This window comes from Solanum dulcamara, chromosome 6 (genome assembly GCF_947179165.1).
Source record: "Solanum dulcamara chromosome 6, daSolDulc1.2, whole genome shotgun sequence".
In the NCBI taxonomy this organism is placed as follows: domain Eukaryota; kingdom Viridiplantae; phylum Streptophyta; class Magnoliopsida; order Solanales; family Solanaceae; genus Solanum; species Solanum dulcamara.
The window spans coordinates 16,419,642-16,435,359 of NC_077242.1; the positions used below are offsets into that span (position 1 = coordinate 16,419,642).

The 15,718-nt window shown below is 31.0% G+C and overlaps 1 protein-coding gene, 1 long non-coding RNA gene, 1 other non-coding gene and 2 pseudogenes across 3 annotated transcripts; 3 read left to right on the forward strand and 2 right to left on the reverse strand.

The window, feature by feature from the left end:
- Positions 1-1,840: 1,840 nt before the first annotated feature.
- On the forward strand, positions 1,841-5,336 carry LOC129892507 (uncharacterized). The gene is made up of 4 exons (XR_008767331.1): positions 1,841-1,935; positions 2,033-2,095; positions 2,177-2,461; positions 4,523-5,336. It is a non-coding gene; the product is annotated as an uncharacterized LOC129892507 (long non-coding RNA).
- A 4,470-nt stretch (positions 5,337-9,806) lies between these two features.
- On the reverse strand, positions 9,807-10,646 carry LOC129892731 (uncharacterized; annotated as a pseudogene).
- Positions 10,647-10,738: 92 nt separating this feature from the next.
- On the reverse strand, positions 10,739-11,982 carry LOC129892732 (uncharacterized; annotated as a pseudogene).
- Positions 11,983-13,712: 1,730 nt separating this feature from the next.
- On the forward strand, positions 13,713-14,311 carry LOC129892593 (60S ribosomal protein L27-3). The gene has a single exon (XM_055968173.1). The coding sequence runs from the start codon at positions 13,765-13,767 to the stop codon at positions 14,170-14,172; it is 408 nt and encodes a 135-aa protein (XP_055824148.1). The 5' UTR covers positions 13,713-13,764; the 3' UTR covers positions 14,173-14,311.
- A 469-nt stretch (positions 14,312-14,780) lies between these two features.
- LOC129893697 (small nucleolar RNA snoR137) lies at positions 14,781-14,899 on the forward strand. Its single transcript, XR_008767575.1, has one exon. It is a non-coding gene; the product is annotated as a small nucleolar RNA snoR137 (small nucleolar RNA).
- The last annotated feature ends 819 nt before the right edge of the window (positions 14,900-15,718 follow it).

Below are 15,718 nucleotides of genomic sequence, written 5' to 3' on the forward strand. Positions count from 1 at the left end.
CAATATTTAAATATTGTCCAGAATGTTTATTAGAGTTCTTCATTCTCAAATGCTTCTTCTCCTTCGTATGGAAAGTTGTTCAAGTCCAATCCATCATCCACAACATTTAAGTTGAAGTCATCACCGACTCTTTTTTTTCGAGTGTTCAACTTCCTTCATTTGATCTTCAACTTTAATGGAGTCGTTAATTTTAACATCTACTGAAATTTGAATTTGAATTTTGATGTCCATGTATATAAAAATATATGCATAATACTTTAATGATTCTTCTAAAACTGATTTATAGAGTACTTAAGTTAAAGGGAGTAAGTGCATTACTTGAACAAGTCTTGTAACTTTAAAATGACCCGTACTTTTTGAAAGCTGCAGCAATAACTTTTTTAAGTGTAGTGTTGTAACTTTAAAATTGTCTTTTTGAAAATTGCAGTAATAGAGTACTTTTTTTCACATTTCATAATGACTTAATTATTAAGTGTAGAGTTGGAAAAAAATGACTAATTATTTCTTAATTATTTTAATTAACAATTAATTTGGAATAACTATTTTTAGTATACCTAACAACTATAAAAGTAAGTTATTTTTTAGAATTGCACAAAATATTTTATATTGAAGGAGGAAAATAAGTCAAGACAGTCAACATGGTCAAATTAAGGCACTACAAGTCGATCACAACTTAATAAGAAATCAGATCGTGATAATAACTTCAGATATTTTTGACTGAAGTAATATAAAATTGGCTAAATTTTCATAAATATATTTCTGAATTTTTCATGTATGTCCACATTTCAATCATGCATGATTGAAGTGTATGTAAAAATTGGTTAAAATTTTAGTAATGTATATTTGGATTTTTTTATATGAATTTTGTTGTGTTCTCAAATTCAACAGTTCTCTAACACAAGATTCAAGGCTCAAATTAATTCCAAATAGGCTTAAAATTGAAATATAAATCTCTTACATAAAAATCAAACTACAATCATTAATCTATTAAAACACAACAAATCTAACAAACTCATGTTGTGATAATGATGATTTGACATTATTTTCAAGACCATTTGATTTAAACTTATTTTTTATACTTCAAATTTCTTCAAAACATTATATTTCAATTACTACAAATTAAAAAAATTCTATCATACAACAACTACAAATAACACAATTTTATTTGAAGTCACTAATATTGATTACCAAGTAAATATTTTTTAAAATATGGATATAAGTTAAATGATGGCAACAAAATATGTTGACCCATGAAATTTTTACATTGGAAAAATTACATAACTAAACAAACTTATAAGGGTTAATTACGCTATATAACTATTCTTTAAAATAATTACAAATAAGGGTTATGGTTTAATAGATTAGCTATTATGAGGGCCCCACATCTGAATGTTTAACCGGCTTGTATCAAGTCAATCTCACTCAAATTTTATACAAAACCTTTCAACTTCTCTTTCCCCTCAAACTCCTTTTTTTTAGCCCGTTTGGATTGGCTTTAAGCCCCTTTTTAGTTTTTGAACGTGTTTGTTTAATGCTGACTTTAAGCCATAAAGTTCTTAAAGTCAGTCAAAAATGAAAAGTTAGGATTCCTAACTTTTTTTCCAAAGTGCTTAAAGTCATTTTCTTTGACCATGAAAATTATTTTTATATCCCTTATATTTTAACTAAATTCCCAAACTACCTTTTTTTATTCTTTTAACCCTAAAATTCACATCATAAGCACTTTTATCCAAACACTCAACTATTTATTTATAAAAATAACTTTCAGCACTTCAAAGTTCTAAAAGCACTTCATACATAAAAGTTACTTTTTTAAGCCCATCCAAACGGGCTCTTTTTCTCCTAAATGTATCTTCTCCGTGAATCACTCAACAGAGTAAAATTTTAATATTTTTTTTCGTTTTCCCCTCCGAATCTACAAGAATCCATCTCAAGGTAAATCTCAATCTCTTTTATTTTTGGTTTATGTATATTTTGTTTGATTTATTTCCTTTGCCTCATATTTTTCACTTTAAAATTTGCAATATCTCAGTAAAATCAGGGTTTTTATTTCAAATCATGGATGAATAAACTCCTTCAATGCGGATTACTAGAGGTATACATTTGCATGTACCAAATTCTGTTCAACATCCATCATTTTCCTTGGGTCTAACTCAAGTTTTTGGAGAATCTGCAGGATCTATTGCTAAATCTAAAGCAATGTCTGAAAATAAATCAGAGCAAGAGATTAGGTCTAAACTTCGCAATGACTCTAAAATAATTGAAGAAAAAAATTTAAAAATCGAGGTCAAAAGTGTCGAACAAAAAAAGAGAAATGCAAAAAAATTGTTCTGAGGCTGACTCTATGGTTTCCAACAAAAAAAGAAAAGCAAAAGAAACATCTTTAACTAAAGATGAATCCAAAACCCATAGTGAAGATGATGATGATGCAAGTGAACATCGTGATTGTGGTGATAAGGAGGTATTTCTTGTTTTCTTTTAATTTATTTATATTTGTATATGTATCGGTTTAATTCCATAGTATTATAAATATTCAATGCATTAGGAATATAAATCGAAGAACATTTATACAAGTAATAAGTTTTTGTTATAAATATTTTTTGTATATATATCAATTGAATTTTAATATCATTCCAACATCTTTTATTTGTATGTATGTTTTATCAGTTATATTTATACATCTATAATTATTTGTACATGAATTTTTAGTATTTGTAGGTATATAATTCATTTTTTATAGCAGAGGTATACAAAATATTATTATTATTTATATGAAACAAACATTTGTATATTAATATATCTAATTACTTTATGTTGTTTACTTATAAGTTATTTGATGACTAAGTTTGTTTTACAATTGTTCGTTTTGAAGTTTTAATTAGTTTTGAATTGTTACTTGATGTTGTCCAGTCATGATCATATTGATTTAAGTGTTATATGCACGTTTAGTGTTATCGTAATGGATTATATATGCGGCTGTCTTGTTTCTGGAACTAGGTCCTTTATATTGTTGACATCTAGTTTCAAATGATTTACATATTTGTTTGACCTCTGTGGGAATTGATTGAATGGCCATGTTTTTCAACATGATTTTGTTTTTTTGTTTAATTCTAGCTACATAGTTGGTTTGTGGGTATATAATAGATTATTATGCTCAACATATACAATTTTGTTAATGTTGATTGGTAATTAGGTAGTCCAATTCATGATCAAAGAAGGTCCTACGGAGGCACCACATATGCAATGTTATAGAAACGTTAATGTAATAAAAAAATATGATCAAATATTTGTCAGAAGATTTTGTGAAATAGAATGCTTTGCCAACTTGGCTGCTATGCATCGTTGTACTATTCAAGCACAGATTTTTAAGTGTTTCATGCAACTAGAGTTAGAAGACAGTACAAAAGATGTGTTTTTGATACATGTTAATGACACAATATTACATTTCTCCCGTAGTGAGTTTTCACTTATATCTGGGTAGAAATGTAATGAGGACTTGTCAGATTTTGTCTTTGATACTGAACAACCGAATAGAATGCTTGTTCAGTATTTTGAAGGTAGAGACAGTGTCACTAAACCAGAATTGATTCAATGTTTTACTGGCAAGGTATGGAACGACAACAATGAAAATGCTATTAAATTTTCGATTTTATATTTTGTGCACACCTTTATTCTTTCAGAGGAGTCTAATAGAGTATCTATAAGAAGATTTGAGTTTGATTTGGTTGAGTCTTGGCAGATTTATTGATTATCCCTGGGGTAATAGAGCTTTTGGTGAACTCATAATGTATATCCACAAGAAGATGACACCTACAGAAAAGTACTAGACTTCATGGCTTCCCACTTGCTATGCAAATATGGTTGTATGAATGTTGTTGAGAAATTGACCCCATAATTGCTATTAAGATTTCTGACCACATCCCAAAATTTCGAAATTGGGAGACAGAGAATGATAGGCAGGCCCCGCTTTGACTTCTTAAAGAATGACATGTTTTGGAATGACAATAATCCGGTACATGTAGTTTCATTTGCAATTAAAAATTTATTATATATACATTTATTCCTGTAAATTATGATTCTTCTACAATTAAATATTTTATTTTTAACTATTTCATATTAGTTATATAATTTGTAAGTTTCAGTTTATGCAAACTATAATTAGTTCTGTATTATATTTTTGTATATAGTAATTATACAGTTTCACAGCAGTTATGTAGTTTATATTTTTTTTAGTTTTATACAAATCTGCCATACTATATCAGTTATATAGTTTGTATAATAAGTGATGCAAATATTTTTTTAGTATATTATAATATAATTATACAGATTAATAGTAGTTATATAGTTGTATATCTTTCAGTTTATACAACTATTTAATTAGATATGCAAATATTTTGTATATTATAATTATATAATTGCATTTTGGTTATATAGTTTGAATATTTTTCAGTTAATACAAATATTTAAACATTTATGCACATATTTTCTGATTTTTAGATTTCTCTATATTGATTGTTTTCAGGAACATGTCCTACTCCAATGGATCTTTCAAGTATTCAATTACCCCCGAAGTATGTCAAACAAGATGCAATTCCTCCTCCCACATCATTTGATTCGGATGACGACCTCCAATATCATCCAAGATCAAAAGAAATGTTGAAGTTAGTGGTTCTTCACCGTTAAAGAAGAAGTCAAGGCAAGTTGATCCTAGTCTTCCTAAGAAGTCACCTCCAAGACATGCTACAAAAAGGATTCAGCCACGCAACCGCACACTTGCACCACCAACTACTGTCCCTATTTCCAAGAAGCAATCTGTTGTTGCTCCCAAAAAGACAGTCATTAAGAAGTCTATGGAGCGTAAAAAAATCCGACTATGCTAGTATAGGATTTTAATTTATTCTTTTTTGACACAGGATGCTAGTAACCCTCAGGAGGGTAATGGATTGTCTGATAGTCTACGTGTTTATCATGAAGATGCTCATAAAAAAGATTTCTTCTGTGATGTTCCTTCTTCTAGTGAGGTTGCTCCCTCCGATGCAATTCAACAAGATTCATGTACCATGCCACTTCATATCACAAATCAGGTGGTTTCTAAATCCGATACATACTTCCTAGCCTAAACCAGGTAAGAAGTATAGTCCTTCAACAGTCGGAACTGGTTCAAGAGCAGACTCCAGCACCATTGCAGCGAATCAGACATCCAGGTCGATATAATATATCGTCCTATTTGACATCTTTTGGATTAGAAATTGGTTAGATTTTGATATTATACAATATTAATTTTTATATATGTATAACTGGCAGCACTATTAATTAAACAACGAATCATGTTCTTATCTTTCAGGTAGTTCATCCAAGTTGCCTGTTATTTTTGAAAAAAAATATCCATTTGATTCAATTATTAGCAACGATGACTTACCAATGTATATGTCTGTCATGACCCCAATCTGCCGTGACTGGTACCCATAATACTTATTCTAATGGGAGAACCATTTCTACAGCCCAACTTATCAAACTTTAGGAGATAACGGTTAAAGACTTGCAGAAGCAGGAATAAATTAGAAATAATGCTGAGTTTCCATAAATTCAGCCATGTTAATAACAACTAAATGCGGAAGTAAATACATCCTAGGAACTGAAAGTCATCGTACGAAAACTCTAACTAACAACTTTAGAATAGGAGTATAACTCCAAATTGAAACTAGTAAATGAATAGAAACATTGTCTGAAAATCTGAGTCTCGAAAGAGGGACTGAGATTACTAGAAAAGTCCACGGTAGCGTGACAAAATAGCTCACTCTTGGACTTTGAACAACTTGGTAATCTTCCAATCGAGGTATCTCTGCAACGGTTGAATATGTCATGTACTCATAGACGAGTAAATTTCAACAAAATAAGCATATACATATACAGAATAAGTCAACCACATCTCAATATCACAACTCAATGTCTTTCACATGTTACAATTTCACATAAGGGTCCTCTCAAGGGACCTACAACCATCAACTTTGTGTCGAAACATGACACCCGATCCAAATATGTATCGGAACGTGACACCCGATCCCAAGATATCTCAATTACAAGAACATTCAATGTTTACAACATTTATACCACCAAGAACAGGCTTATCACAATAACAGGCCATCAAGTGATCATTTCACACATAATCTAGCATGTTTCCCCATTCATATACACACATACATATCATAAAGCAAGTTAACAAGTATATGAAACACATACGGGAAACTAGAACATCACCTACCTCAAATTCAAGCTTTCTCAACCTTATAATGCAAGAGTCTTCCCTTTCTAGGTTCGTTCTTCTCGTTCTTGGTCTAGAAACATTAAATACACATCAAGGATTAATACAATGGTCTAACTATCAAGAAATATAACACAGTTTCATTTTCTAGGCCAAACCCATGATCCCAATCCTACTCTAAAGCTATTTTCCACCATAGATTTTCAGTTCAAAACATCCCCCAATGATTATCACTCATATTTCTAGTTTCTAAGAATCAAAGTATGAATCTAGGGAGTAAAAACCTTACCTTAAGCATGGAAATACGGGAAAAATCAATGAAAATCGCCCTAGGTCGCTTCTTGAGGTTTTAGAAACTAATTCTTATAGAAAAGACTGTTTTTGATATTTTTCACGATTTAAGTCGCGACTGTCCCTTTCTGACGGAATATGCGGGAATAGTGAGCTCGGATTTTGTGCTCCAAGCCCCCATTTCACAACACACCCCCTTTCAAATACGTATTAAAATATACCCTTCACGCAAACTTCGATTTCGGGAGTTTTACTCGCCCGAATGCGATTTTGCGAAGCCGCAAATGCTCCGTATCGTCTTGGCTATCAGCCTGTCTAATCAAATGATAAATTTTACCTCCCATTGTTCACATGATCACCCTAGTCCTCACTTGACTCAGAATTCGTCCAAGTCTGGCCTAGGCTCAAATTTTCTGAAGTTACTACCCAAAATTTTTTGGCCCGAAATCCTTCCCCATTGGTATATCCCTAAAGATGGGAGCAGTTCGTTATAATGTCATTTTGGAAATGGTTAAGGGAAGATCTTCTAGATAGACATCATACCAAGTAAGTCGCTTTGTTATTATACAAAAATATTAGATTTATATTGCTAGTACTTATTTGCAGGAGAATCAGTTTGTTGTTTTGAGTATTACCTACCATCAAATATATAGTTATTTTTGCTTTAATAACATAATATTATTACTTTAAGAAGATTTATTTGTGTTATTGTTCCGAAGTTCTTAGAGTTAATACAGTAATATTCATTGTGATTTGTACCTTTTCTTTAGCTAGGTAAATAGTTGTTATGATAACACCATTTTGGTTGTTGATGGGTTTTGTGGGAGGTGGGTCATAGTTCTTACGAGAAATAATAATGTTTGTAGCATATGGGTTCTTTTGTCGTATTCTTTCCTTTTCAACCTTAGATTGAAAACTACGTTAATTTGTTGACTTCGGTATATTCAAATCATTTTCTTTTTCGTGCTTTCATTTGCTGGATAGCTTTCTTATATTGGAGAAAATCATTGATAATTAGAAGCATAAAAAAACAGTAGCACTTATTGTGTTACTGATTTGTATATCTGTTTCACTAATTTCTGTGTCAGATTTGTATAAATATTTATTTGTTTGTGTATAATAAACGTAATTGTTGTATAACATTATATTGAACAATAGGAAAAAAAAATGAGGATCGTTACAAGAAAAACAAAGCAGCGCTACCTGCCTCTATGAATTTTGGTGTTGTCACTGTTTCAGACAAGAATTGGTTTTACAAGCTTGCAAATGAGGACAGTTGATTGATGACTCGATATCTGTTTGTATTTATATTAGTTTTATAAATATTCCATAAATTTATATAATATGATGCATCAATTTTTTCCCCCATCATGAATACCTTTATTATGTATTCCAACATATAGATGTGATCTTCTACTATTTAAGGAAGAAAGTGAAGTACTACAGCAACACCAATTACAGTTTCAGCACTATGAATTGTAACTTTGGAAATTTGATTCACAATGTTTGGGAATCGTATTCAGATATTGAGAGAGTGGCAGTTAAGGCTAGTACAGAAGAGATCATTATTGAGTATATCAAGGGTTATCGGATGCATGCAGCTGTGCCATGGCACACGGTTGACAATATTTTCATTCCAGTGAACCATCCTACTAAGGTTTCACGAAGTCAACACATACATTCACACACATACATTCACAGTTAGGGACCATGTTCAGTCCATGCCAATAAAAAACAAGAGGAGCTCGCGGTCTATTAGCACTTGAAGGGCTACACAATGGAGATCGGATCGGCCTCGTATGGAGCGTCGTGAATGTGAAGGAGAAATTTCATTGGGTTTTGATTGTGGTATCCTTCAATGATCGTTGTATATATATAAGATTCTATCAGGTCTGCCTTGCATGATTCTTACATTTTGGAGGAGATCAAGAAGTATGCACAACTCATTCCAATGTATCCGTCAATGTCCGATTTCTACTCAAAGAAAGGTTTGGATGTATCTCTTCACCCTAAGTACAAATTTCACTCGGATTTCGACTCTTTTGATGTTCATCACGTGGAAGGTATACCACAACAACTAGAAGGCAGCATGTAAGTATTACCAGCTTGTTTTAAATTTATACTTAATCGAAATACTCTAATAACCCTTTTTTCTATAGGGATTGCGGGTTGTTTGTTTCACTTTATGCTGAGTATTTGAGCTACGACAATGGTATTACTGTAATTTCAATTGACTCAAATTTAATGCGCATCAGATATGCTCTACTATGGTGGAATTATGGGACAAAAAAGATTCAAGCAGATGCAGTTAGCGATAGTGAGGCCCCAGAAAAACCTATTAGGAACCAGCCCGTTTGTGAGATTAGTGATCGAATCATAATACATTAGATTCGATTTTCAATTTCTTTAGTTTTAGCACTGCAAAACTTTAACACTTATTTTCTCTTTTTTGTCATGTTTTACTGATTCGTAAAGCAGTGTTTTCTATTTTTGAATATTTATATTATATAAAGTTAATTTATATTTTTGGTTTGAAGTTTATATATCTTTATAAATTTTGGTTTTTTATATTATTATACTTGTAGATTGAAAAACGTATATATATATTATGCTCAGATTTGTATAACTGTTTAATTATATATGTATAATAAAAGTAATTGTTGTATAATATTATATTGAACAATAGGAAAAATAATGAGGATCGTTACAAAAAAAAAAAGCAGCACTATCTTTATAAATTTGATTTTTATACTATTATAACAAAATATTATACATATACAATAAAAAAAAGTGTATATATATTGCAATAACACAAAATTAACTCTATACAATGAAAAACATATTTCAAATAAAGTATTAAAATATCAAAAGTACACAATGTATTTTTATTCAGTGGTCATATACAAATATAAATATATTTATATACAAATGTTATAATTTAATAACAACAATAGAATTGATAATAATATACAACTTAGTATTCACAAACGTATAAAACTTTTAAAAAAAATATTCATTACACAAAAACTAAAAATATATGTATCAATCATATTCTAATATTCAAGTAGATATGACAGCATCTTACACTAATCTGTAAGCTATTAACACAAGTATTCTTGATTAATTTGTTTTATATATTTATACAAATGTAACACTATTATACAAACAGAGGTATAGACAAAATTCTACGAATACACTATGACAATTGTATGAAAATAAAAACATTTTATTTATTCAACAATAAAATTATCAGTCAACATTGTTTGCTTGTGACCATATCAATGAAAATAAAAACTAACATAATATCCTTTAATATTAAATTAAACTGTAGTTGTAAATCATCTGAAATAGGTTGAGGCGTGTTTGTACAAGAACGTCTGTTATGACCTGCAACACCACATATACTACATGTAGTGTTTCCTTTGTTACCAAACAACTCTCTTGCTGATTTGTCACGTGTTTTCTTCTTTTGCCTTCCATGAGATCTTTTAAATTTTGGAGGCAGCACATCATCATTCAATATGTGTATGGGTATCACCCATTCTGATTTATCTGGCAAAGGGCATATTGACTCATACGTCTTCAACACAGTAGTTGGTTTGTATAAATCTGAACAATATTCACCTAGTTCAAAATTTTTAAACTTTAACATAGCCCAAACATATTCACATGGTATTCTTTCATACTGAAAAATATCACAAGAACATGTCTTATTCCCAAGACAAACAATGAAATTCTTTTCTTCGTTGTTCACATTGTGAATATATTCAGTTGTCGCCACCACCTACATAATTGTATAAATGTATGAAAAATAAGCATTCAGATACAATTATGTATGTTCAAAAATAAATTATATATAAAAAGATTAAAATAAAATTGAAAACATACTGTCATTCTTGTGCTCATTGCTTCGTTGATAATGAGTGTCTCCTGATTCTTATTAATCAGCGGTGTAAATGTATATCTTGCTTCTTTGTTATTCTAGATTCCATCTTTCAAACATCAGCCGAACTTGTTCTAGAAAATTAAAAATTGACAACTCTCTTGCCGAAACTAAAGCAACATTTATACTTTCTGCAATATTAGAAGTCATAACACACCCCCTATGAACTGGTGCATAAACCCTAGACCACTTATCATAACCAGCTAGCTCTAAGTATTTCTTTACCCTTATATCAACCTTTGCTACCGTAGCCATATATATGTTTTGGCCATAGTATAGAATACTGCGGATAATTTTTCATGAGACTTTTTGTACCTCTTATGAACTTTATTCCACAAGTGCCACATACAAGTGTAATGTGGCACGTCATTATACACTCTACTAACAGCCTTAATTATACTCCCATTTCTATCAGAAACAACATACATGTTACACCTTTCACCATATGCTCAAAAAATCAAGTCCATGAGGCGTCATTTTCTGAATCGAGAAAACCATATGCTAATGGAAATATATGTCCTATTAAAGTAGTATACAATTTAAACATTATATAAATAAGTATAGTTATACAATTTTTTTAGCAATGACTGTATATGTATATATATATACAAGATATATGTTTCAAATAGATAATAATATACGGATGCCATACCTGCACCATCTGTAGTACTCGCTGCAACAAAGGTCCCATTATACGGTCCTCTAAGATGACTTCCATCTACAACAACTACAGGTCTACAATGATCAAATCCTTTTATAAAAGGATATAACGCAAGAAACATATAAAGAAACTCGTTCTCATCAGTTTTCTTCATACGAATATGTGACCCCGGGTATGTAGTATCAAGCACATACAAATAGGATGGTAGTTTTCCATATGATCCAAAAGAAATCCCCCTCTAAGAAATCAATGCCTTTTCTTTAGCGCTCCATGCCTTCATGTACGTAACATCTATGCCAAGTTTCATTTTCATATCATTTTTGATGTCATCAGGCATATATTTTCTTTTATGGTCCACTAACTTCGGCTGAACAATTCCTCCAACCAAATTGTTGTTTGCTTGCCTTTGTGAATAAACTTTTTCCTTCAAAGGATATGTATATTCATTTTTGAACTCTCGAATCTTGAACATACCGGATTTGTTAACATCTGATGCCCTCAAAATCCAATCACACTCATCAAAGGTACACACAAGAGTATAACTGTACAATTTTTTTTTACATACAATCAGTTCATATAAATAATTCAATATTATACAAATATTACAACAATTTTTCTATATATTGATACATATATGAGCTCACCTTATTGAATTTGACCTTTTAGTCTTAAATTAACAGCCTTCAAAGTAGATTTGTCCTTATATACCTGATCCTATTACACATACTTATGACATGGATCTGTAATAACCCCATCGATATCTCCCGAATCAAACGCATCAAGTGGTTGAATCAATTCTTCAATATTCAGATGCCTTGTATCCATCTCTTCAAATTCGGCCACACAAATAGCCCCAAAACTTTCCACTAGCGCATGACTAGAAGTTTCACAAATTTCATTATTTTCATATGTCTTATCACAAACACTAATACAGACCGGATACTTGTTAAAATCATGTATAGTTTTCTTGAGCATCACATACACCCTAACTCCCATGTTATTGTGTATCATCATTGGTTTTTTGTTTTCTTTAATTTTGTATTCCGTTGTTATTACCTTTGCGTTCAAATTAACACCAACTTGATTTTCAATTAAAACATACAATTCTTCATAAGATGTGTGCTCCTTAAACAACCCTCTCCATATTGTAATCCACATAACAATTTTCATCATTCCAATTTTCTGAATGCATTACCATAATTTTATTGCAGGCATCGCTGTTTTAATTAAAAAATTAATTAATATTACAAATTATTGACAAACATATTTAATTATACATAAATCAAATAAATTTTTTTCTATAAACAATTAAATATACAAATCAAATTGAAGAAAAAAATCTGGTACGCTATATGCAAACAGGACACACAATTAAATTATACAAATATTATAATATACAAAAAATAACTTTCAATAACTCCAGTTTGTCATGCTCGATATACAAATGCTACTTATAAATGTACATTTAGATTTTTATAGAAAAAATTAGATATACAAATTAAAGTGAACACTAAATATTCTGGTACGCTATATACATCAATGCTACTTGTTTTATATAGCTAATTATACAAAATAATCATTACAGGATATACAATTATATTAAATAAATATTTAAATATAGTAAACTGACTTTCAATAACTACTCTTTGTTAACATCTATATACAAATGTTACATATACATGTAAAAATAAGTAATTATGCAAACGATAAAATAGCCAATCACAATAGAAGAAAAAATAATTGTGTATGTTTTTGACACACAATTAATGCTCGTATATAAATACGTTTTTGTCAACATTTCTTTTTAAATCAATTGTATAATTCGCATTAGTTGTTTTATACATTGTTTATACATATACAATATTTACAATGTCATAACTATATATTTCAATAAGAACATCTATATATTTATACAGAACAATTGCTAATCAATCTATAACATTACGTAATATTTTTTCTCGGAAATAGCATAAAATCAAGAAAAAGTTTGTAAAAAAAGACATGAAAAAATATGAATACATAACAATCATATCAAATACGAAATTATTAATTGAAGAAATACATCGCCAAAAAAAAGATTCCGATTCTTACCTCCAGATTTTTAAGCAACGCACTAAATCAAAATTATTCTTCTTAAAAATCTGGAAATTTCTCATTCGAAGCAAAGAATCACGTGATTTTCCTGAACAAGAAGATGGTTTTGTTTAAGAATACCAATCACTCTTAATAACCTTAAATTAAGGGATACTTTCCTTGTTAAAATCGGAAAATATGTTCCATTAATTTATATTAAAAAAAAAGATTTGTATAAGGCAATTAAATAAAAAACGAAATATACAAGGGAAAATAATTTAACTATTTAATTTGTAGTTATAAGTTATAAATAGACAAACTATAGCTAAGAAAATCATATTATATTTCAAACATAAGCTATTTATGAAACTTTCCCTTTAACATTTTCTCTTGTTATAAGATCGAAGCCCAAAATGTAAACCCAAGGCCCAAAAGCTCTTAGCAACACTAATCCCTCTGGCATATATAAGCGAAGGAAAACCTAGCTAGGGTTTCATCCATCGTCAGTCGTAACAGCAAGAAAAGTGCAGAAAAATGGTGAAATTCCTTAAGCCAAACAAAGCCGTAGTGGTTCTCCAAGGGAAGTACGCCGGGAGGAAAGCGGTGATTGTTCGAGCTTTTGACGATGGTACACGTGACAGGCCATACGGACATTGTTTGGTTGCCGGCGTTGCCAAGTACCCGAAGAAAGTGATCCGTAAGGACTCTGCGAAAAAGCAGGCGAAGAAATCACGCGTCAAGACTTTCATCAAGCTTGTCAATTACAACCACATCATGCCTACTCGTTACACACTGGATGTTGATTTGAAGGAAGCTGTTACTGTCGATTGCCTTCAGTCACGTGACAAGAAGGTTACTGCTGCTAAGGAGGCCAAAGCTAAGTTTGAAGAGAGATTCAAAACTGGGAAAAATCGCTGGTTCTTCACCAAACTTAGATTTTGAGTGGTTTGCTCTTTAATTTGCTACTTTTTCTATTCTGGATTTTGCTCTATTTTGTTTTGTTTTGTTTAAACGACTTTTAATTTGAAAGGATAGATCTGGTTTTATCTTTTATCAATATTCGCATTGCTAATGTTTTCTATATATATGTTTGTTACAAGTTATTAATATTGCAGTTGTTATGATGGAAATGAACATCACTGTGGGTATGTTTGACAAATCCCAAATTAGTAGTATGATCTTTGATAAGCGAATATCGGTGTATGGGAGTTGCAATTTAAGATTGTTGCACGTCTTTTACTAGTATATAGGTGTATGTTGTGGTATTACACCGGGTATGTTGTTGTAGTAGTGAAAACACAAAGGTAGGATTTGAATTCGTAATTTTTATTGCTTTCTGAGGCGTTGCGTGCATTGACCTAATAATATTCGATGGACGTGTCAAGGAAAGCATAGAATGATGTCAATCCGAAGTCCTTTATAGCAGTTTAAGTAAACTGGTTTCTTATCTAGTTTGCTTGAAAGTTGGATTGCTACATGTAATTATCAGAATTCCATCTGGGTCTTACGGAAATATTGACCCCAGTTTTTTTGTTCTTAATGTGTATGTAGTTGCTTCAGATGGTGAACTCTCTCTTAAAATTGAAGTGTAAGATGTTCAAGTTTCCAAAGCATAAATGAATACTCAGTATTAAAAATTGCATCTTGCTACCTGTCTCCTGCTACATTCTATTTTGTCATTTCCAAGTTTTAGGATACTCACTCTACATTTGAAGTCCTTTCTTCTTCCTATGATTGAATGAATGCAATTTAGTTGTTTTCATATTTACTTTTAAATTATAGCAAGTGCTGTTTACAGTACAGTTATCAAATAGAGATAGGTAGAGGGGGCAGGCTTATTGTTTGGTCCTTACGATTTCTCGGTCATAAATAAGTGTAGTTATCAAATAGAGATAGGTAGAGGGGCAGGCTCATTGTTTGGTCCTTATGATTTCTTGGTCATAAAAAAGTGTAGTTATTAGCATTCTGTAGTCAAATTTGATAGGAGTACTTGTATGATATGTATGGCTTCAGTAATCTGTACTTGGATCAGTTGTTGTGTCTCTGCCTTGCTGTTTATTGAGCTCACTAATTTGATTAAGGGGGTGTCTAGATGTAGACTCTTTTCCTGCTAATCTCTCCAATTCCAATGACATTATGCACGGTATTAAGTTAAAAATGCTCTCTTTTTGTTTATATTATCTTGTTTTTGATGTTTCTGCCGCCTCTGGTGCTTATTGATGAAATGCTTTCTTCATCCAATGATCAATTTTGCTTGCTATCATGTTGTTAGCATAGTTGCCAAGCCAGTTTTATTTCAAAGTTGCAAAGTTTTCCCACATTTTTCTAGTCTGATGGCAAGCTTGAGTACCATGAATGCAAATTGCTCTATGGTTTTGGATTGTTGCTCAGAGTTTCTGTTTTGTTAGTTTTACTCTACTCCTTGTCACTTTTTGTAATTTAGTTTACAAATATTACTGAATGCAGTAACAGTATGTCAGTTTTTGCA

Coding starts and splice junctions, on each gene's coding strand:
- LOC129892593 (XM_055968173.1), top strand. CDS start 13,765: ATGGTGAAATTCCTTAAGCCAAACAAAGCCGTAGTGGTTCTCCAAGGG.